Genomic DNA, 23,501 nt, shown 5'->3' on the forward strand with positions numbered 1-23,501 from the left:
TTCCTATGTGCAAAATGATTGATCATGGCACAGACAACTTAGGCACCAGACTTCAGACATAAAACATTTCCTTTTTTTTTTTTGGAAAAGGCTGTTATGATTGGAGGGATCTGGAGGGATAGAAGTAAGGAGAAATAGAAGATAGGAGTGAGTTGCTGAAGTGCTTTAAGGAATTCCTAAAGATATAAGGCCAGGGACAAGCATGCTCCCTGTTTATCTATAAAACAGGTACACTAAAGCCAGAAATTATGCAAATATTGCTACAAATATCTGTGTTTTGGAAGAATTACCCAGAGACAATGCACTCTCCATTTTGTACTGAGTTTTTCTACCCAGAAAGCCACAAAAAGAACCCAACAACCAACAAAAGTTTACAGTTTGCATGTTTTTGTCCTCTCAGATCAGCACAGGAGAAAAAAAACCTTCTTTAAGTTTCTGATTAAAATAACAAATACGTAACAAAAATTATACTGTGAGGCCTGTGTTATTTCATATAAAGGATATGTGAGATAAACTTGGGATAAAGTAGGAACAAAGACAATTTTTGTACAAATGATACGAACGTTCATATATATACTATTTTTTTAAAAGCTGTGCAACATGCTTAAACCATGATACTTGACTATATACAGAGTACAGTGCATGAAAAGGTCTGACTTATACTAGGAAGCATACTTAAGTGAAGATTGTTTTTGTAGTTTACAACATAACATCGACAGTCTCATGAGGATTTCTAACTGCTCTATGCGTTGCTGTGGTTTATAAAGACGGGCTGGCCTCCACTGACTTTTACTAATAGTGACAGCTAATTTCATATAACTAAGCAAACACAAGCAGTGAAGAGTGCTATGCTATCAATAACCTGAGAGAAAAATGGAGAGATGATCTTGGTGCTATCCACTGTTTATATCTGGCATTCTGTCACTATCAAGCTCTCAACCTTCTGTTAACTTATTTATGTGTAAGGTGCATCAAAGGCTGCTTGGTGCTCTTCACTGGGTTTATAGCAACAGCTCCCTGAGGTTCCACTGAGCTGTGATGTTCCCATCTTTGCACCTTTGTATAGACACAACCTACCCTTTTAGCAAATGTACCTATTACTCTCCTTTCGCAAACCTCTGGTGTTTACATGGCACTACTATCTTACCACCTCTAGACAACACATCAGTGTAACCATTTACAAGCCAAAAACCAATTCCTAAATTTTAATTCACACCTCTCTGTTCAAACAATGGAAAGGATAACCCAGCTATTCAGATGTTCCCATAAACTGCATTTTTTAAAAATCTCTTACAGCTCTTTAGTAAGATATTTTTTTCTCTTTTCTTTCCGCATATTTTGCTCTAAACATTGGAGATAAATGGCCGTGACCATTTCCTAAAACCCCAGAAAAGTGAGCAAGGTAGATTTTATTCTTTCTGTTCTGTGTTTCGTCCTTCCTTTGAATTGCTTTCTCCACCATCACATTTTTCTCTCTCCCTCAGGTGATCCCAGAGTTAAGATTTATGTTTACTACTGATGTTTTTATGATTAAGACATTGAACTTTGGCCACTGAATTACTACTATCTGTGGGTTCAGAAATGTGCCAGCCTCGCAGAAGTCCCCAGGGGACCTCTCAGCCAGGGTGCCGACTGGCGCTAAACCCAGACTTTAACCCTTAAGCACTAGCATCCCCCAGTGGTCCTATTTATCACTGCAGTTCACTTTTTTATTTTCTTTTAGTTTTCTGCGTATTCAGACTTTCAACCTAAAAGTAAATACACGTCAAGTGCCTCACAACTACCCAGTACTCAGGAAACTTCTGAATTCAGCAGAGAACTATATATATATATATATAATCACAGCTAAAGATGAGGAATTTTATTTTCAGTCATTGTATAGAACATATATATATTTCAAAACACCTGTAAGAGAAGGATTTTCTTGTAGAACACATTTGAAAAGGTGCAGAAATATGACCAAAATAAAATCAGACCCTTTACTGGATCACTTTTTTGAAGAAGGAAAAACAGGTTCAGAGTCTCTTCCAAGAATATCAGGTTCTACAGCTTGTTTTGACTTTGTTAACAAGATCATGACTTATCAAAAAAGATGCTATAGCAACTATGATTTATTTTAATCTGCCTTTTGATTGAACTTCACATACTTAGAAACTACAGTCCACCATATCTATTGAATTAGAATTCTAAATAAAGAATTCCTGACATTTCATTCACACAATGAAAATTCAGCCACGTTCTCACAAGATGCTCAACAAGGAGCACATCCCGGCCACTGTTCTTCAGCCCAGCCCTTTGCAAAACAATTTGAAATTGTGTTGACTGGGATTGTTTTCCCTGTTCCCTAGAAGACCTTTGTCACTAGGGAAAGGTGAAGTAATAGGATATTGCAAACCTTCAATGGAAGGGATAGAGAATAGGAGTAAGAAGATCAGACAAATGATGCATGTCTAACACAAATATGGAATGCTTACACCTACCCAGCTCCCTCCCACTCCAGAAGCAGAACAGCCACATCAGCAAAGCCCTGTTTCAGTGCTGACTTAGCAGGAGAACAGAGGAGGAAGGATGTGCAAGCCTGCCGGGGGAAGAGACAGAACATCACTTCTGCACAACACTTCTGTACGGAATGAAAAGAAGGAAATTCCTTTCCTTAATGTTGAAGCCCTCCAGTAACTCCTACTGCTGCAGTATTGGAGATGAAGGGCTGTTAATTAAAACAGTCCATCTGAAAATCAGTGGGACTTGTACATTAGCTGTAATTTCAGCAGGAGAGCAGTGCAGAACAGAAACAAACGTGTTTGTCCTCTCTATACCAGAATCTCACCAGACTTGATGTGACAGGCACCCAGAGAGGTGACACAGTGTTACCCAGCCCCTTCTGCTTCCTAAATCCTGAAGGCTCAGTTGCAAAGCTGAGGACACTTAGCAGAGTTCTGTAACATACTTCTATGCTTTGCTTTCAATGTAAACACTGAAGACAAGAAAAAAAACACACCCCAAAACAGAACCAAATCCCCATAATATATATGCCTTCTCTGCAATTTAAGGGCTAAATCCTAGGGTCCTTCCTCAGAGGTAACCTAACAGAAGTCTGCCTTACTCAGTATCTGTGAATCCAATCCTTCAAAAGCAACAGCCCAGACTGTGAATATGCTGAGACTAGGCAAACCCATGTAACACCTCTTGCTCTGTTATTCTACAGTTAAGGTTCATGAGGCTTTGAAAGGAAGTTTATTTTTGCAAGCTGCTGTGTGCTGACTATGATGTGGGGCAGCTTTCACTTAGGCAACTGCCTAAATTTTGTTAAGGTTCTTGGACAGACAAACTTACTGTGGCACTTACAAGAAAAGCTGCATAGAATCATTTGGCTTAGGCTATTCAGTGAAAGTGCATGTTGTAGGTTTTAACAAATAATGGACAGGTATGGTTCAGTACAATAGCAGAAGGCAGATTTTCATTTTGACAGCCACAATCTATCCCTTTCTTTTGGAAGTTCTAAAAATATTTGAGAGGTCCTAAACTATGTTCCTCATAGGCTACCACCACTACCTAAAACATAGAGGTTGGTATTCAGTATGACAAGTCAGTTTTATGTAGTTTAACCATCTGTCTCTGCCAGTTACATGAAATGGATAATTCTGAAAAAGTCAGCAACCATCAAAATGAAAACATACATTATGATACAATGTGTCACACAGCACTGAAAATTAATCCTGCTGCTAAAGAAATGGAAAATGCACAATAAACACATTACCTGAAATTAAAGTTATTTTTGACCAAATCTCCAGAGCCTTTAAAGTTGTAACAAATACAGACTGCTAGAATTCTCAGGTGATTCCCTGTGGAGAGCTGTATGAATACTTTTTCCAGAGCTCAGGAAAGGAAAATAGATAGCTATAATGGAACTGCAGGAGCAGCCAAGCAGTAGATTGATTCAACAGGAGAAATTCAGTGCATCCCAAAAGATTTCCTCGGCTTTGCTCTCCTGCTGCTTAGGGCACAATTTGTTGTAATGAGAAACTGAGGATTTTGTTTCAGGTGTGTCAAAGCTTGTAGTGATGACTTGAAGGTATAAAGAAAAAGTAACAATTGAAAATCTTTCTTAAATAATCCTTTTGGATTAACAGAGAACAAGGGCAAGCTCTTCCAGGTGTAAAAAAAAAAAAAGGTAAAATATCTCATGTAAATAGCATTCCTTAAGAGATACTAATTGAACACACAGTTGAACCCTTACCTTCATCTCCAGGCTCCTGCATTAAACAGGTTGAAAACTACAGTACACTTCAGTAAGAAAAACAGAGAAAGCTTTATTAAATTATCTGGTAAAATTGCACTTGGTCTTAATGTGATCTCTGCTTTCAGAAATATCTGTAGAAAAATCCTCAGTTTTCGACTGTGAAGTACTGAGTTAAGTTATAAAATATATATTAAAAAGAGGGTTTGTTTTTGTGGGTTTTGTGGTGCTATTTTTTTTTTTAATTTAATAAGGGCATGTTTAAACAGGCAGACTACTCTGCTCATGTGGAGTGGGCCACACTGTAGAAGGCTGGCAGGAAGGACCTACTGCTGCAGTACTACGTACTCCCTGTTTGAAAGGTTAAGTGGAACATGCATGACGTGAATTTCACCCTGAGGAAATGTGAGAATCTGTAGGCACTCATGCCCTCCTCTATGAGAACTGATAATCATTATGAATAGCGAGCCTCCCTACAGCTCTGATATATAACAGCCTATGCAGATTTCTCACTAATTACTTCATAGTGAAAGCTCTGAAATGCTGTTTTGTTTCTTAAGTAAAGCTCAGAGTTTATTCAGAAATGGGCATCAGAAACATGAAATTTCTTCATGCAAAATGTTGAATGCTGATGGCATCCTGGTTTGATTAGGGAAGACATGTAAAACCTAACATGTTCGTATTCACAGTAGCACTAGCATACTTCTCACACTTCTCAATATCTCACTATGTACTGGAACATCACATCGTGTAGAACCACAGAGAAGAAATAGATGCTCTAAAAAATACCTTACCAAGAATGAACATTCATGCATGAATGACATTATATCTGGACATTCAGCACAGGTTTATATTTAATTACAAACAATGCAAATACAGAGCAGACAGTATCTACCCTTTCTCCAATGACGAAAACTTCATTACAACTCCAGGCTCCAAACAATTTCAGGACCTATCACATGAAGCAGGATCAACTAGAGCATACTTTGTTGTTGATAAAAGGCCATCGGATTCTGAAAATCTCCCAGCACATAGTGTAGGAACAAGTACTGACCAAGAGAAAACGGCAAGTACTTCCCCCGCTTCATGGTCCAAAATATGGACCATTGATTTTTCATTTCCAGTTAAAACTGTATTTTACAATATTTTTTTTATTATTATTCTTTCTGTAAACTCTGTGTCTAGAGTGTACGGAGAACACGCATTATTACAGGCAGCTACCTATCCCTCAAGCTCCGCATAAAACACTGATAACCTCATGGCAATGGAGTCTGAACCAGAAATCATCTGATCAAAGATGGGGCAGGATGTGAACACATGCAGCAGTGAGGAGCTAATAGCCAGTTATTATTATAGTTTCTATTATCATTTTACTGCTCTCAGCCTGACTGCAGAAGCAGAATGGGAGTTCTGCCTCATTCATTAATCTGGAAAGCAAGACAAGTTGTACAGCAAGAAATAAAACCAGTAAGAAGCATCTAGACAAAACACAATCTTTGCTTTTAATGAGAGACCCTCCTCTGCCCCGTCTTTGGAAACCCATTACATTTCTTACCTGTATGGTCCCAGAGTCCTGCTGCCGTAAGACAAAGCTTCTTCCCAGGACTCAAGGTTAATACAAGCATCCATGGCACAATCAAGCATTTTCAGCTGATAGATATTTGTGTCTGGAAGACAACCTGTATTACTGCTCAAGAGCTTCTGGAATCTTGCCAGAACCTGTTCCCACTCTGTAATTAGCCATAGTTAAAGAAATATCTTTAATCAAACAAAAATACAAGTCCTAAATGTTGTTAGCAAGGAGTAAGAGCTACAGGGCATTAAGATAAATTTTCTTTGTCTTTGAAACAGTTGTAAAAAGGACTGGGTTTCTGTTTGGTTTTGTGGGTTTTTTTTCCACATAGAGCTGCATGTTTCATGCATGAGAAAGAAAATAATTGCAGTTCTGAAGTACGACTGTAGTTCAAGATTAAGGATCTTGACCGTAAACAAATTTTTACTTCCAGTCCGACAAGAAGACTTTGTGTACTCCTAAGAGACGAAAAGTAAGCTGAGGCTTATTCCTTATCACAAATCACTCATTTTCATTACATTCTACACTGCTTTGACTTCCCTGCAGACCAGATTCTTCTCTCTGACCATACCTGAGCTGAATACCAATACTCCCAGATTTTAAACAAGCAATGATATCTGAGACTTTATGGAGTCCCAGAATGCAAGCACTCTAAACATCAAAAAGATACCATACACACCAATCAGTAAGAACAAACCAAATAAACACCCCATCCCCCCACCCCTCCAACATAATAGTAAGAGAAGTAGTAACATTGTTTGATCACAATCTTTTCTATACAATCAGCCCAGGGAAGTTCAGTAGTTATCTTCACAACATTACTGAAAATACTATTCACCCCCAATCCATCAATGATACAATGATAACCCTCTGATGAAGTAATTAGTCCTTCCTGAACATGGGAATATATACATACTTAAATTTAAGAATGTGACCACTGTGTGGCTGGGCCAGGATTTATAGCATGGCTGTTACAAGGCTAAACTAATTATTTGTGAATTGCTCTCATGCCCTTGGATTGAAAGAACCATATAAGGGAAGGAATGTGTTATTAGAAAATTGCACCTTAACCTTTATATCTCTGGCAAACATCCAGGTATTCTTTACAACTGATTAAGGACAGACAAACAGAAGAATGAGGGATATTATTTCAACTTCATACACTTTTTGTAGAAAGTACAAAGCACTAACATTCTTGAAAGATTACCATTTTAGCTGATGCACTGTATTAGTCTGTCTGCTTTTACTTCTCATTAAACTGCTTTGTTCACTCGCATTTTAATGGCTGTTGGGCTATATTGCAGAACCTATTGGGATCAAACTTTCAGGTATCTAAGTTGAAAACTAGAAAACCCACTATCAGCTGCAACAGGACAAAAGAGAAGCTGTCTGTCCTGTATCTAGAGGAGCAGCCCTCAACCAGCTATGCTGCTGTTGTGTGGCCTGAGATGCAGAGAAATACCCTTGCATTCGGTTTTAGCATATCAATTTGTATGCTTAAACTGGAATTTGGATCCAAGACAGTTCATTCACACATATAGTTTCAAGTTCAACTGCAGATTTAGGATTAAAACATGCTATTGGATTAAAGACACTAGCAAAATTCAGTAGGTGCAATTTCTCCTGTAATTAAACATAAGAACATTACATAGCACCAGTATTCTCACTATATACTTTTGATATAACGATGATTGCAACTGCATGTTGCATATCTATACTTTAACTCTCAGGTTAAAACATGGGCTCTTAAGTATAGCTGAATACCTGAAGATCTATTTCAGTACTGTCTGTCTCAATCCAGTGACTACAGAGGAACTTAAGGCATAATAGAAACTATATGTAAAGTTAGATGAGACGACTGTTTCCCCTTTGCTAACAAACAAATTTCTCTGTATTGAAAAGAAAAAAAACTCAGTTGTTGTACTTTTTCTTATAATTGTTATTTTTTATTGTTTTATTTTTCTTACAATAAAAATTGTGACTACTTATCCAGCCTGGAATATCACCACGCAAACTTGGTTTTTATGCTGCTGAAAGGGAGTACTGGAAGATTTAATTCTCTCCAGCTCCAGAGAAAGCCCATGTTTCTGAAAATGGTAAGTAATCATGCTACAATAGGCCAAATTCACAGTCAGTGAAATTTCAATGAATAGGCTAATATGAGAGAGGGATCAATATACTCTTAGTCTTGTAGTAAAAACCTTCACCTCTCTTCTGTTCACCTTTTTTTTTAGCTGTTGCTGTTCACTAATTTTTTTAATTGGATTTAATATCTACATGATGGCCATTAGGCTCCAGTTCTGTTTATTAGTGCAAGATCATCTCATTCAATTTGCTTAATTATAAATTATTATATTATTATTATTAATTATTATAATGATGCTGTAATAGTTGCAGTGAACCTGTGATTATATTCTTGTTATTTTCATTGCTGTGCAAAGAATGAGAACCTGGAAATGTTCACAATGGGAGTAATGGGACAAAGAATTTAACAACATTTCAGATTAAGCTTTATTTCATTCAGAAATATATATATTTATATAAAGTGGATTTATATAAAGTGATGGCTGTGATGGCAGAAATCTAAATCTGAGCCAAAATATTCCTGCTCATCCTAGATACCTACTATTCCTGCCATAAAGCAATTCCAGTCCTAGTAATCAGAAACTCTATTATTATTAATACAATTATAAATATTATGCATCTGAAACCTTAAATGAATTAAAAATAGATTTTAAAACAACATAAAAATATAAACCTTTAGGAAATAAATTTCAAGAGATGAACTGCATACTAAGGGACTCTCCAGATTGTTTTCAGAACTGAATGGCAAATTGTAGCCAGTCACTGAAAGGATACCTTCTTTTGATTTTGGATATCTCACTTCATTTACAGCATCTTTGACTTCTTTCCATGCATGTTCTTCACCAGCCAATTTCTCAGCATCCTGATTAATCGAAACAGAAGCATTTGATGATATAAACAGTTAACTGAGAATACGCAGTAATGATAAAAAACAGGGTAAAAGGGTTGACTGACAAAAGCTACTTGTTGGGATTGTATCACTGGGTTTTTTTGCAAATACACACACACACACAAAATCCAAAAATCCCTAAAAAAATTTCACCTCATATTCATACTTACCCAGTGTTTGTAAGTAAACAAGATGATATCAAGAGAAATTAATACAAACTTGGAAACATTGAATATACTAACCAGATATTAGGTTTGCAACAAGAATTACAATGAACCAGAAAAAAGTAATAGCATGTGATTTTTGCCATCAAAATACACTTAGCAGATCAAATTTTCTCAAAGACCTACTAGCTGATACCTCACAAATCCTCAGCAACACCATAGAAAGGGTTTAGCAAATTATTGTGATTAACCATGTGCTGAGTATAGAGACTTTACAAACAGTGTGGGGCTGCCTTCATCCATTACAGTTATAAGCGTGAGCTTACAGGAGAAGTATACTACTCAAAAAAAAAAAGCAGCTGAATTTCAGCTTTTTTTTATAACTTATTGCTATTTCTTTCCCAGTCCATCAGATTCTATAAACAGCTATATTTTCCCATTGCTTTGCCATAAAAAAGGCAAAAATTATTAATAGCTACAACTGTAAGAGGAAGTTTCCCTTTTCTATTCTCTAGCAGTGACTAACTATACCTTAGTCAACCACTTGGAACAAATTTCTTGAAGCATCTGTAGACTTGGTTAAGTATCTTGAGGGTTTTCCAAAAGCATCTTAGATATTAATTTTTCATCACTTTAAGACCTTAAATATCTTTAAAAATCTGACCTGTGGATCTGGCCTGCATTGAACAGTGCAGTTCATTATCTCTCCTTATAAAAGGCCCTGCAACTCACAAAAGAGTTTTGTAAATGCAAATTCTTGCAGGAATATTTTAAACAGAGTTCTAAAAAATTAGCCTTCAGCAGGGGTGGAAGCCTGGAGATGAACAGAAGGTGTGTGAAAATCTAACCAAGCACTTCATAATTAATAGATGCTCACTGGGCATCACAGAAGTACCTCCATTAAAAAGCCTGTAATCTGTATCTATCTAGAACTGCACAGTTTTCTTATTCTACTCCTCCTTGTTTACCATAAATTCAGAACAGAAAATATTTACAGTGAGAATGAGCACTCACTTTCACATTTAATTTGCAGTTCTGTCTTTCCATCTGCTCCATGAAAGCAGACCTCTGTGTATTCCTGGAATGATTAAATAAAGACTAAATCAAGATTGCTCTCAGCAGCCCCACCATTCTACGAGGGCCTTACAAGGGGAGCAGCCTGACCCCACTGCATTTTTCTCATGTTCTTCCCCTACAATCAGTCCTCTGATCAAAAAGATTACGTGGAAATAATTTTGTACATAGCTGAATTTGCCACCAGAAGGCATGAGGTAAATGTTAGGGCAAACAAGCTCATACTGTAGAAATTTTGTCAGCACAGTTAATGTACATACCCAGCCCTCTTACAGCTTTGTAATAAACTTACAATGAATCCTAGCTTCAATGTAACCACTACCAGGTTTTAGGGGACTACATCAATTTCTGAACTCAACTGCTGACCTGTAAAAATCTGTCTCTAAAACAACTTTGTAGATCAAGCACTACTCACTGATTGATCTAAAAAATAAGTCTGACCTGTAAGACACTAATAACAATGTCTGTAAAACTTCAGGTTTAATGAGCTACTGAAAAAGAAAAATTCTTTTAAGCTATCTTTTGCCACTGGCCCAAGTATAATGCTCAGTTTTTCTGTAATACATTATAAGCCTTACAAGTAAAACCTCAGAAACATGGGAACTAGGACAGATTTATAAATGAAAGGAAAAAAAACCCCACAACTATACACCAAGTTACAGACCAATGATTTAGGTCAATGCATCATTAGGGCTCACTCTGAGCACAGTGGGACTGATGGATGAATCAGGTTAAAGTGTTCATTGGCATGGGATTAATTTTTCTTGTGCCATTTTTTCAGTTGTTTTCCGTTGTTTTCTAGCATTTCATTAAGAACACAAAGTGCAAGGTTGGGGTCTCCTCTAACCTTTACACTAGTGCATAAGGTTAAGTCAACACTGGATTCATACCCAGGTAGAGAATGTGGTGTGTCTGTTGGACCAATAACCTCCCAGCCCTCTCTGGATTCATGGTCTTTATCCCTTTAATAAGATACTTTAGGATGGATGGAGCTGGGCAGGATGCCCAGCTCTGGGAAGGATTTAGTCACAGGTTTTGGAGATGTTTTCTGTGTTCTCAAGGCGAGGCATTTGGGGGATTGGCTGACATAAGAACAAGCAAAGACCTGGCTAGCTGGGCCTTTTAGACTTCTACTGTTCATCAGATTTTCATACACCAAAGAAATCCTGTTCCTTTCTAACCATTCTAGTTCAAGGCATGAAGGCTGCTTCCAAACAGGCAGCCAACCAGGAGGGCTTGTCACAGACAACACTTCTGCCTTCCAGCCTAATAAGCTTTTTCCACAAAAATTGTTCCTCTCTCTTGGACAATGCCTTGAAAGTCATGGCCATGTGATATAACTAAGTCAGCTAAGAATACAAAGATGCCTTAGAGTTGGAATTATGGAAATAATTGAAGTGATTAATACTTGTGCCAAACCATTTAATTCAATCTAATAGCATAGCAGTAACAGCTATGAGAGATCTAGCTTTCCACAGAGAAACCTCCATTCAAAGCAGCTCTTTTCAGAACATGTTCCCAGTCAAACCTCCAGGTGTGCAGAGCTGCCAAAAATAAAGGAAAACAGTCTTCCTTTCATCTGTAGAAAAGGAAAACCCTAGCTGAAGAAAAGGAAGAGGCTTTTTAAAAATAAGGAATAGTAACTCATGCCTAATTATTTTCCTTATTTCTAACATTGACAATATAAAGCCTGTTTAGAACAACAAAACATTTCTGTCTTGGTGTAAAAAATAATTAGACTATATAATCTAGTCACAAAAACGTATGACAACCTTGTGATGGCTGAAACTGGCATGTTTTACAGTTCAGCTTTCACACATAGAGGCGTGCTGGAGAAAACTGACAGTAGAAGTGTCGAAGGCTCATGGGGAAAGCAGAAAAGACAGCTGCAACACACACTTTTTCATAGCAAGAACACAACCTTGCAATACTTTTAATAACACAGGTAAAATCCATTGGAGGCAGAAGCATTACTGGATGTGATAGCTGAACCCACAATATAGAGTACAAGGATAAACAAAATGCATCCTGTGACTTATTTTGAGCGATTATTTCAGACAGAAGATGGTTCCAACACCTGATTTCCTCTTATTCCAAGCATGTGCAGGGGAACCTTATTCATCAAAATGTGATTTAAGATGCAACAGCAACATTTCAATCCCAACTCTCCATTCTTCCAATACCATGGCAAATGCTGCTACAGTTTTCTTGATTAAAAATACCTGCGGATTTGTCATCTTAATACGGAAACTTTTTGTAATTCTCCATGAACCACCTATGCCTGATTGCTTAGACCTTTGCTTCTAATCCTTTAGATGGAACAATTTCCAGTTATATTTGGCTCTTCAGTAAAACAAGCTATAAGCTAAACACCCGACACCTCTCAAACTAAGGGCAGTGTGGACTCCCCCATCTTCTTGAATTTACTTAGGATATGTAAAACATGAAGGCTCACCTCCATATTTCAGCTAGACAAAATTCTACCCTTGAGATCTAATTGGCTCTTCAAAATGGGCAAATGCAAAATATTCTGTAAAGCAAATTTTTCCTGCCATAAAGAACCATCTTTCCTCCCCAAAATTTGACAGTAATTTTGCTGTAAAATTATTCAAGAAAAAGATTAATTTTTAAAAATATTTGCTTGAACATCATAATTTCTATAGCTTGTAGATCAGAACAAAATTAGTTTCCTTCTTTCAGAATACCTCAAGCTTTTACATCCAATGATTCATTCTCCAAACTCCTAAATTTTCAGATACTCATTGCAATCTATGTTTCAGAAGCCTGGAAACAGACATGATCAGCTCTGCCCAATGTATCCCGTAAATGCTCATAAAAATAGTCTGAGGTACACAACACATCACTAAATGTCAATATTTGCTTTAAATATTACATAATTTTCTACAGTATAGGTTCCATAAATGACTCTTGTAAAAATGAAGTTATAGACACCTATAACAAAGCTATAACAAAAAAGAGAAATGAGAAAAAGAGAGGGTATCTGATGAAGATTATAATCTGTCTGCGCAGTGATCAAATGTAAAATATTTTGTGGTTTGGGCTTTAAGTGAAAGGAAGGTTTATTATAAAAGCATCATTTCCTGAAACAATTACAGACATCAGCCCTCACAGAAATAAGTGTTTGAAAATGTTCACCTATTCAATTTTCTCCTATGCCTTTGGTCCTATACTGTTTGTAGGAGTTAATTATCTGCCTATCTCTTCTGCTATTCTAGTGCCCTGAACATATCTTGTCCTTAACTGAACTCTCCTTAGAAAGGAGTAAAATCGTCAAAGTAGAGATACACATTTCTCTTTCTTTCCTCTTGCTCTACACCACTTCTATTTCCCTGGTTAATATTCTGTTTCTTATACTTCCTAAAAGTGATCCCTACCTACTCATTTCAAGTGCCACTGATTTTATATGCAATGTTAGCATTCACTGTTCTTTGCTATCCCAACATTTAAAATCCTAAATGTTAAAACATTCTTACATGGACAGCATGTTCTCTGAAAGAAGATAACTCCCTTATCAGAACAAGCACATGCCAACCAGTCAGTGTCATTGCCTCCTCTGCCCAAATGCACTACCACAGCCCCACCCATTGCTCATCTGTAATACACTGCACCTCCGAAAACCTCCTGAATATTGAGTAGGTTGATTAAGGGCTAGTCCTCCTTTCATACTTAGGTGACAGAATAGAAATAGGACATGGATTTTCTGTCCTCTCTATAAAGTTAATCTTTCTCCTTCTCACACATGGAGGTAGAAAAACAAGCCAAGTATTTGCCAAGGAGGAGAGCTGTTCACAGCACTCCCCACCTCCTTCCACAGAAGAGAGAAATTGGGTCAGGAAATCCTGAACAATAAGAAACTCCTACATCCCTTTTTCTCCTTTCCAGCCTTCCTCCTACAAGAAAATAAAAAAGAAACTTCATTATGTGCCTATTACCAGTGTTACGGTATCCAGTCAGTCCCACATAGACATAAAGGAGCAAAGCCTTGTAGGGAGTATTGATAAGAGTAAAAAACAAGGGAACATTTTCCAGCATTTATTAGCTTCTCTTCTAAATACATAAATAGAATACAAAAGTGTAATGTAAGCATGAGCTACTGTCAGTTTTACAATGGTAAAAGCCTATAAATCATAGTTCAAACAGAAATTAGGGGTTTAATATGAAATATTATTGGGCATGGTATTTTTGCAAGACAGAAAAACCATGCTAAAGAATCATTTTAGTTCCTTCTGAACACAAAATATATGACTATATAATGATAATCCTGTAAGACAGCAGCATATAATTCTGTTCATGTTCTCTTTTTGTGGAAGCTTTAAAAATACCTTTACAAAGGAAGTTTTCTGGACTGTAATATTTTAATACTTTAAAAGCTGCAGACATCTCAAATAGTTGAACATTTCACATACATTGCTGACCATGGCTTAAGATCTGCTTAATTTGTTTAATTTAAGTGGCAACAACAGATGTGCATCTGACAGAACAATTCTACCAACTTGACGGGTTCAGATCAAAAGAGGTTTTCTTAGGTTTTGTTTGAAGGTGTCAGAAGAGCTCAGACATTTAAATTAGGGCATGACCATTTAAAACAGATTTGTGACACATTATGCACTGAAAGCATAATATTTTATTTCGGATTCTATTTAAAATTTCAGCAACTACTGAATGCATGTTTCTAGTAAACTCAGTAACTCATTGTTTTATACTTTGCAGGAAAAGAAAAGCATTAAATGAGTAGAACATATTGCATACCTTCTGAAGCTCCACTTTCAGTAAGATTAAGAAAAAAATTGAGGAAATGTGATATGGAAGTGGTTATATATTGTGGCTAAACTAAACTTGTGACCCAAGTGCTTCAGAACAAACAGGGTATGAGGGCCTGCCGGGCAATCACAGGTGCATGCAGCTACAGGCACAGCAAGAGAAAGCACACTTGAGCAGTGTCCTGAAATATCTGAGGTCACCTCTTATAAAATATTTTCAGTCTTCCTCATTTCTATAGATAGTTTGTGCTCAACTTTGAAGTCACAGCTTTGTGATGGGACAGCAGTTTGTAGTAGAGGACTGCCTATCTTGAAGAAAAACATATACTCACTGGGAAGCACAGATTATTGTGATGTATTTTTGTATACTGGATGTATTTGTATACATATTTGTATAGCGGATGAAGTTTAAAATCAGAATCAAAAGACCCACCATCTCTTATTATGAGAATCGTGGTTTACAGAAGCCTGCAGATTCAGCTGTGGATTTCATTCTCATGAGTGTATTTTGTTACGAATTACAAGTATGTGAAATGATCAGTGAAGAGCTCTGTCATGATTCAAGATTTACACGTAACTTCTGAAGTTTCAAAAACTCCCCTTCTCTGCCCCATGAAAAACAATGCCAGCTCTATAAATGCCAGTTCAATTATCCTTTCCAACCCACATAAGGTTGTCCTCACCAGCAGCTGAGCTGTCACAGAAGGCCTTGTGTTTTTCTCTCCTATGGCTCTGAATAGGGTGGATGAGACACATGGCAATTCCAAAACTACTCTGTGAATAAAAACAATGTCATGTTCCCTGTGAGGTTATTAGGAGTGGGTGAACTTATTTACTTTATTTTTTTATAATTCTGGAAGTAAAATAAGACACACTGCAGTTGAACACCACATTGCAGCTGTGCAGTACATTGCTCAGCATTAGGCAGGCTGAATTACCTCACATAATTGATATAAGGTCTTCATGGATTGCTGACTCTGGTGTCTGGAAGTGCAAAAGCACTACAGAGGCTAGTCATATTTTAAATTGTATACGTATTGGAAGAATTAAGTTGTTTACACCTTTCATGTTTAAATGCTCTGCTTAGGCATTCAAATCAAGATTAAGTTTTCTGCACACCCCGCATACAATTAGTGCAAAAAACCCAAGCACCTTAACATGGTAGTATGAATAATCTTCCCTTAGCATTACCCAACTTAGTTACATTACAATATTAACTTGGAAATTTTAAAAAGAGGCATCAAAAACAACTGTGGGAAATTTATTAAAATTAGATCCTTTTAATAAAAATAAATTTAAGATCAGCAAGTTCATTTTAAGAAGTCAGTTTAACAAAATTATATGGGACTAAAATATGTTTATCCCCAACATCTTAGATATAATTAAGTCTAAAATTATAAGATAACAGGGGAGCAAACAGACCAAAGTTCTCAGCCTATCCAGTTCAAGTCCAGTATCTGTTAGGCTCATAATTCTGCACACCAAAATCAGCAATTCCATTTCTGTCAGACTCATACTCCACTCTTATCCACTTCAATTCCACTTCAGGTATCAATTTCTCTGATTGTTTTTTTAGGTACACACATTTTTAAATAGTCTTTTCAAAGACCACTGCATCTGTACATTGTATGTTAAAGAGGCAAACTCATAAATATTTTACAGTGAAGCAAACTGACATCCCACTTCCTACTGACTCCCCTGCTTATAGATTCAAGGGTCACATTAGCCTTCTTTGCCAGATGTTTTCCATTTCTGTTCAGACAGCCATGCTCAGTTTCATCTAACCAAATGTAGACATTTGGACTACCCTTCTATTTGACAGAAAAAAAGAAGCATTCTTAGGGCATAATTTGTATTTTCCTAAACCAAGCTTCTAAAATACGTCAGATGAATAACAGCCGAAGTGTGTCCGTTTTTCTCCATTTTATCCATAAAGGAAGTCTGGAGTAACTAGCTCAGATGCCGACATTTACACTGTAGCTGTCTATGATTTTTTGTGAAACAAATCAAAGCTGCAGATCCCATTTTCAGATGTGGAAGATGTGTTCTACCCTTACAGTAATGGTGCATTTTATTTCAATAGGTCTAAATTATCAAGCAATTGCAGTTACTCTGCATTATTTACCTATCCTCATAAATGTTTATTTTTCTCTGAGTCTTTGTCATCCACAAATTTTACTGGCAATGATTTTGCAATTACTTCCAATTCATTCATGAAAATGCTGGGTACTGTAGAAACAGTGTTATTATGAACACACTCTGAAACTATTTGGTAAGCATTATATATACCACTGATGATTATGGTGATTTAATGTTTAAATGTGTTGTCAGAACAATCTTTAGCATGCATATATATTTAGAATGTATCTATATGAATTTCTGTAGTAAGACACCAAAAAATCTCAAAGCTTTCATTAGTCTTGAACATCACAGCCCAATGTACTTTTTAAAGACCAATAATGCTCACAGATCAAGTGCTATTATTAAAGCTTTTCTGTTTTACTTGCACTTTTTTCGACAAAAAAAACAAGCAAATAACATTACATACAGTATTTCTTTTCTCCAAAAGCAGCATACAAGGATGCAAGGCTACTTAGCAAGAAAAGCAAGATAGTAGCTAAAAAGATCTGTCAAAATATAAACAATATACAGGGCTAAGCAGCCAAACTTCACCATGCAATTTTGCCTGGACCTGGAGACTCTTCAGATGAAAGGCACACATATTTAACACACCATGAAGTCATTTCAGTTAAGCGTTGGTCAATCAGGTTCCTGACCAAAATGTCTGCCATATTGATTCCTAAACTAGTTCCCCTAAATATTATTATTACCTTTGGTGAAAAGGAGTCATAATTACGCAAGGTCTGTCCTAGCTCCTTTCATTGCTTTTTCTCCATACTGTTTTACAGGATACTTGTAAAACACAGCTCGGGCCCCTGGTGATGATCAGCATTTTGTAAACCCATGATCCCCATGTGTATTCCCACTGAAGACAATGGAAGTTGCGGTTTATTCCATGAGCAACAGGACTGAGTTTTGTGTCTGTGACAGTACTGCCCTTATAAATCTCCTAATTTCAGGAGTTTAGACCTGACTGCAAAATTCCCATCTAAACTACATAGGTTACAAGCTGAAATAAAAATTGATTGGACCATTGTAAGACCAATAAATATCATTATTTATCAACACAAAAAAAAGCCAGAGGATGAGAGGAAAACAGGAAAAGCAAAGGAAAGTACTTAAAACTTAGCATCAGAGAAATAGGGCCTTATGCCAGACCACCTGGAAGTTCTCAGCAGATTTGTAATTCCACAGTACTTTCCAGCACCAGTCCAAAAACACCCTGTGGGTAATTCAGTTACCTGAGGAAGGATACTGTTCAGCCTAATCCCTATTAACCGTGAGGCTGGTATTTCAGACTGTTTTAGACATTACACATTTGCTAAAGCAATCTCTTGGTCTACCTTATCAAACAAACTGACAGCTATAAGGCAAATCTATTTTATTCCTGAATTCTGCAACCTGTGGAGACACAGAATGCCACTGAGGACATTTAGTGGCTCAAAAGAGATATGTAGGCCCAAAATCAAGGATATTTAGATATTCACAATGCATAATCCAATCCACATTCATCACTTCACTATGTACTTAAGTTTAAATGCATGCACATTTAAACAATATTTATGCAAATGGATAAAGACTTCACTAAGTAGAGGTGTAGCTATTTGTGTGTCAAAGTCCAGTTTATGTTTCAGTGATTTAAAGAATTTGTGCCCACTGAATTATTGCTTCTAACTTAAGATATATTGACATGAAATTACACATTTAGTTTGAACACTAATATCAATTTATTATCTTAATGCATGATATACCTCATGATAAAATGGTACCTATAGAAATTACATTTTTTAATGCATACTGCAATTTAAAAATAACATATTTACTGCAGCATATGTTTTCTGAATGAACATGTATAAAATACAGGGAATTTAGAAAAGCACATATAACATGGTTAAGATCATACACAGCTGATCAACCTAGTCTATACCTTAAAATATTTGACAGATCTCAAAAGTGAAAGTGGCAATTCATAAACTGCTGGTAAAAATGGACTGCCCTAACTCACTAGCATGTTGATTGAATATTCAGTGTCAATGCTCAAATCTACACTTACAAGTCTGTAGGAATTTTAAAGTAATAAATGAAAAAAAGGATGAATTAATTTTGTACAACTGCAGCTCTTAAGAGAGCAAAATATCTCGATTTTCCTCCTCTAGAATATTGCCAACAAATTTGATCATCTCCTAGATGAATACTAGTTTAATCTTTAAAAGATGTTGTATAGAGTTCCAGTCATTTCAAGACCTTCTACTTTGGAGAATTTTTGTTGTCTATCCTCTAATTAGCAGCAATTTAAACCAGTAGAGGTTCTTCCAGTCTTTAAGGGAAGCAGCTAGAAACAATTCATAAGGCAATTGAAACAAACAAAACAAACTGGTTCCAGTACCTTTCTAGTACTCTATTACTCTGATTCAGTAATATGGACATTTTAGTCATTGTCACAAAAAAATAGGAAAATGGCCACATCCCAGAGAATGAAAAAGACATTCTCTAAAATGTCATAATGTCATGGAAACTATTATAAGATGTCTGAATATTTCTCAGGCCTTAATTCTCTGTTTGAATGACTGTCATGCAGCTGGCTTCTGTTGACTGCCACTGTTACAAGTTTTTATGTGCCTCAGCAACCAGTCGTGACCAGCCAAGGTGATTCAAAGCAAGGACCAGTAGCACAGATCACAAAACATGTACTTAAAGTCTGATATCTTGACTCACATGCAAGCAACTGCTTATGGGACCTACATGTGATACATTATCTATACTGTATTTCAAATTTTTCAAAACAGTTCATGGTACTACTGATATATTTCTCTGTCTCCTGACAAGTACCCTCCACTACTCACTTAAAAAGACTCATCACTTAAAAACAGAGATACTGTTCTCCTAAAATATTTTTCTCAGTCAGACGGATGAGTGTCACATCTTGAAAAGCATACTCTCTTATCCCCTCCTTTTTAAATTTCTTTGGAGGGTAAAGGTTTAGGATAGAAGAAGCTCACTTTGCATGGATCCCCACTTTCATTAACCAAATATAAGGTACTAGGAACTGAACTTCACGGTCTCTTTCTCTCCTCAACTAAACACCCATTAATTCAAACTACTGTATTATTAGGCAGTAACATCAAAAGCTTTCAAAGCTTTGAAAGATGACTTCTGCACATGGGAATGATGTAAATTTCATATAAAGTTGTACACTAGAAATATTTTGAAAGTAAAAATCCAGTTGTCTAGATATTATCAAAGGAAGTGAAGAAACTTTCATTTATATCCAGAACCTGTCAGCACTAAGACAAAGGTTCATACCTTATGAGTTCTAAAGCAATATGATGCAGCAACATATTTTTCTTAATGATTGTGGTCAGCTAAATCCTGGGAAGACTTGTGATATACTGTTTTATCACACTCTCCAATTCAAATCACTGTTTGCAGCGTAATTGACAGCTTTCATACAATTTACTGAGCAACCTTGTGGAAAATAACAGGATATCCTGCAATGGGTCAACAAATCACACGGTGCTGTGCTGTAACTCATATGTCTGGAGTAAATTCAGTCTTTTCAAGCCTTCTGCCTTTTACACAACAAAAGATTCCTATTCATGTCTAAAAATAAAGCTCACAAATGCAAAACTTATAACTACAGCTTTAGTTATTGCACCATTGTAATATTAATGAAATTCATGGCAAGAGATTGATGTGCCATAATAATGATTTTTGAATCCAAAGCATTCAGTCTGTAGTTTTACAGTCTCAAAAATTATTTATTTCCTTGCTATTCAGGTGAGCTAATTCTTGCTTCAATAGACCTCAGAGGATATTCATTAAGGACTGGAATTGATGAAGGCACTGAAGAGCCTTATTTTCTTTTTCTCAATCTATGGTGCTTCATATGAATTCGGCCAAAGCCCCACATCTATTTTATAGAAGGAGATATGAAACAAAGCTGTACATAACTTACCAAAGATCACAAAGTAAATAGCAGCAAAAGACAAGTACCACCACCATGTACTGTATGTATAATACATTGCTCACCAAAAGGTACAATATCTTTAAAATTGCTCCCATGTGACCAATGCACATATGTATGCATATACATATATGCATACAATATTGCTTTCGCCATTAAGACTTATTTTACCTAGTGTAGATACATGGCCACTTCACCACGAAAAAGTAAGCACAGTGAAATGGATCACAGAACACACTGTTCCTCCTAGCAAGTGGACAGGCTAAGGAGATTGTTTAGTTTATAGAATTAACAATGGGGCAAATAACAGTAATAACTAGTTCTAACAACTGCCCCAAAGAAGCTAGATGTCCAGACAGGGGCAACACTTCTAGCCACTACAGCCTGAAACAGTAATGAGCGTAGGCTCCCTCCTCTTGGCAAAACAGTATTTCTGCTTAAAACATCTGCTAGAAGATTCATATTTCCTCTTAGATGGCTGGGTCTGAAAGGAATGAGATTCTGATCCACTCAGATGAGCAGAAAGACGGAATCCTATGAGGGTGCCGCACTCCAACATTGCCTCCAAATATGAACTTGTTGGACTAAATTGATACATTTCCCTGTCAAGGATCTCTTGAACAAGCAAAAAGTCTGCATAGAGTCTTGAACTCATGTCTGTTTATAAGACCAGCAGTCTCTTTTCTGTGATATTTGACAACCCAAGAGAGTTTCAGCTAACTGCTGCCAAATCATGACCAAAGCACACTGAGGTAGTCCTGAAGCAACTGGGTGGCAAGTTGTCATGGAAAAATGACCACAGTCTGTCACTGCCTGTGGGACTTCCCTTTGATAGGAAAAAAAGTACAATGTTGAAAGGTGGAAGAAACCTCTAAAGTCACGTAAGAAATACTAGGAATCTGAAGAGATGATGCCTTTGTTAGTGAGCAAGACAGCCCAGAAATTAGAATTGGTTGACTTGCAGATTAGTGTCATTTTTGGCACTACTAAAAAAGAAAAGGCTTCTGTCCTTGGAAATACATCCCAAGAGACTGAAATTCTCTGAAAGGGAACAGAAGAGTGTTAGATTGATTGTTGGATTTCAGGAACCAATCCAGAATTTATGTCACTACCAAATATCTTGCCAGAAGGAAGGAACTGTTAATCAGCCTATGGGAATCTATTGAAAGAATCAACACTGTGTCCCAGTGGACTGCTAATTACTGCCACTGGCTTTTGTAAGTACTGATTACGTGAACATTGGGCTGAAAGGGTAGGTGGGTGAAATATGACTGAGCTCTGGCTTGGCTTCCTTCTGTAGTTAGCTTGAAAGGCAGTTCTAGTGGCAAAACAGATGTAAAGTGGTAAAAAAGATGAGGAATTAAGAGATGATTTCTAAATAAATTATTGCAAACTCTATTTTGCCAGAAAACAGCTTAAACCAGCATTTTGTTAGAACAACGTTCTGATCTATGTTTTTTTAACACGCCTTTAGAACCTTAGTACTTTGCAAGTGCCTTATAATCATACAGATGCTCCTACTTTATTCTTTGCTTTGATCAAGTGGGTTATTTTTAGTTAGCTGTATTAACAGATTTGTTTTCAACAATAGTATTCAACCTTTGCTTACCAGACTTCATCTTTTGAAGTAATTTGGAAATCTCATATTTAATATTGTATGTGGAAGATCAAGTGAGAACCTAATCTCCTGAAAATAAATCAATATTGGGGAAACTGGGACACAACTTCTGGAACTAGACAATTCAGCAATTTACAAAGGCATTTCTTACCATATAGATTTGTATTTCTTGTATCCTAAATATATGCTCCCTGAAGGAGGGTGATATTTTTGTGATAACATTGGTACAGTGATTTTACATGAAGCACTCACATGCTAATTCAAAACACAGAATCACAGAATCCCAGTTTTCATATAAAAAGGCCTCTGTTATTTAAGCACATGTTCTTCAGGGGTATGGATATTCATGTTTGGTGTCAGCAAAGGTGAAAACATTGTGTGAATTTTATCCTTGGCCATATTCAAGAATCTCTCAAAAATGTTAGTAAGGTAAGTCAACCATCAACACAAGCCCTAACAACAAATTTTATTAACTTATGTAAAGTTCCATTTATATTTGACGAAATTCCAAAACTACTGTTGTATTGTTTCCTAGAATAGGAAAAGGTTGTCAAATCTTCTAGTCGTTTGGGAACTTCATCAGCGTTTTTTTTATAAAAGAGCTGGTGGCTGTATGGAGGTGCAACAGGAGCTCCAGAGTTACAGGTGACATTTTTACTTAGCTATAGATGGCCGGGCTGCTGTTCATGTGACCTAATTTTGAGAGCCCTTGAGCTGGAAACTGGACTTGTGATATTTTCTATCAAAACTCAGAATGCAAAACAAGTAAGTACTAGGCAAAGCGATAAACTGATTACATGAAAAACATACTTACTGGCATTACAATATTATTAACTTTGGCAACTATCAAATAGTGGCCAAATATAAAAACAATTCAGATTAAAACCCATTGCTTTTGACCTTGTAATAAATAAACACCTTCCAAACCCCAAGCTAGACTAAAATAGTAAATCCTGGTTCCAAAGGAGAAAGATGACTCTTAACAAAGTGATTCT

General features: G+C 36.6%; 1 protein-coding gene across 2 annotated transcripts in view; it reads right to left on the reverse strand.

The window, feature by feature from the left end:
• The window catches only part of SMYD3 (SET and MYND domain containing 3), a 397,913-nt gene that overhangs the window by 43,588 nt on the left and 330,824 nt on the right, over positions 1-23,501 (reverse strand). For both annotated transcript variants that reach the window (XM_005146023.4, XM_031046269.2), the window contains exons 9-10: positions 8,670-8,757; positions 5,793-5,967 (exon numbers count right to left, since the gene is read on the reverse strand). In XM_005146023.4, the coding sequence (XP_005146080.2) occupies positions 5,793-5,967; positions 8,670-8,757 (263 nt within the window). The remainder of the gene's footprint in view (positions 1-5,792; positions 5,968-8,669; positions 8,758-23,501) is intronic.

This window comes from Melopsittacus undulatus, chromosome 3, assembly GCF_012275295.1.
Source record: "Melopsittacus undulatus isolate bMelUnd1 chromosome 3, bMelUnd1.mat.Z, whole genome shotgun sequence".
In the NCBI taxonomy this organism is placed as follows: domain Eukaryota; kingdom Metazoa; phylum Chordata; class Aves; order Psittaciformes; family Psittaculidae; genus Melopsittacus; species Melopsittacus undulatus.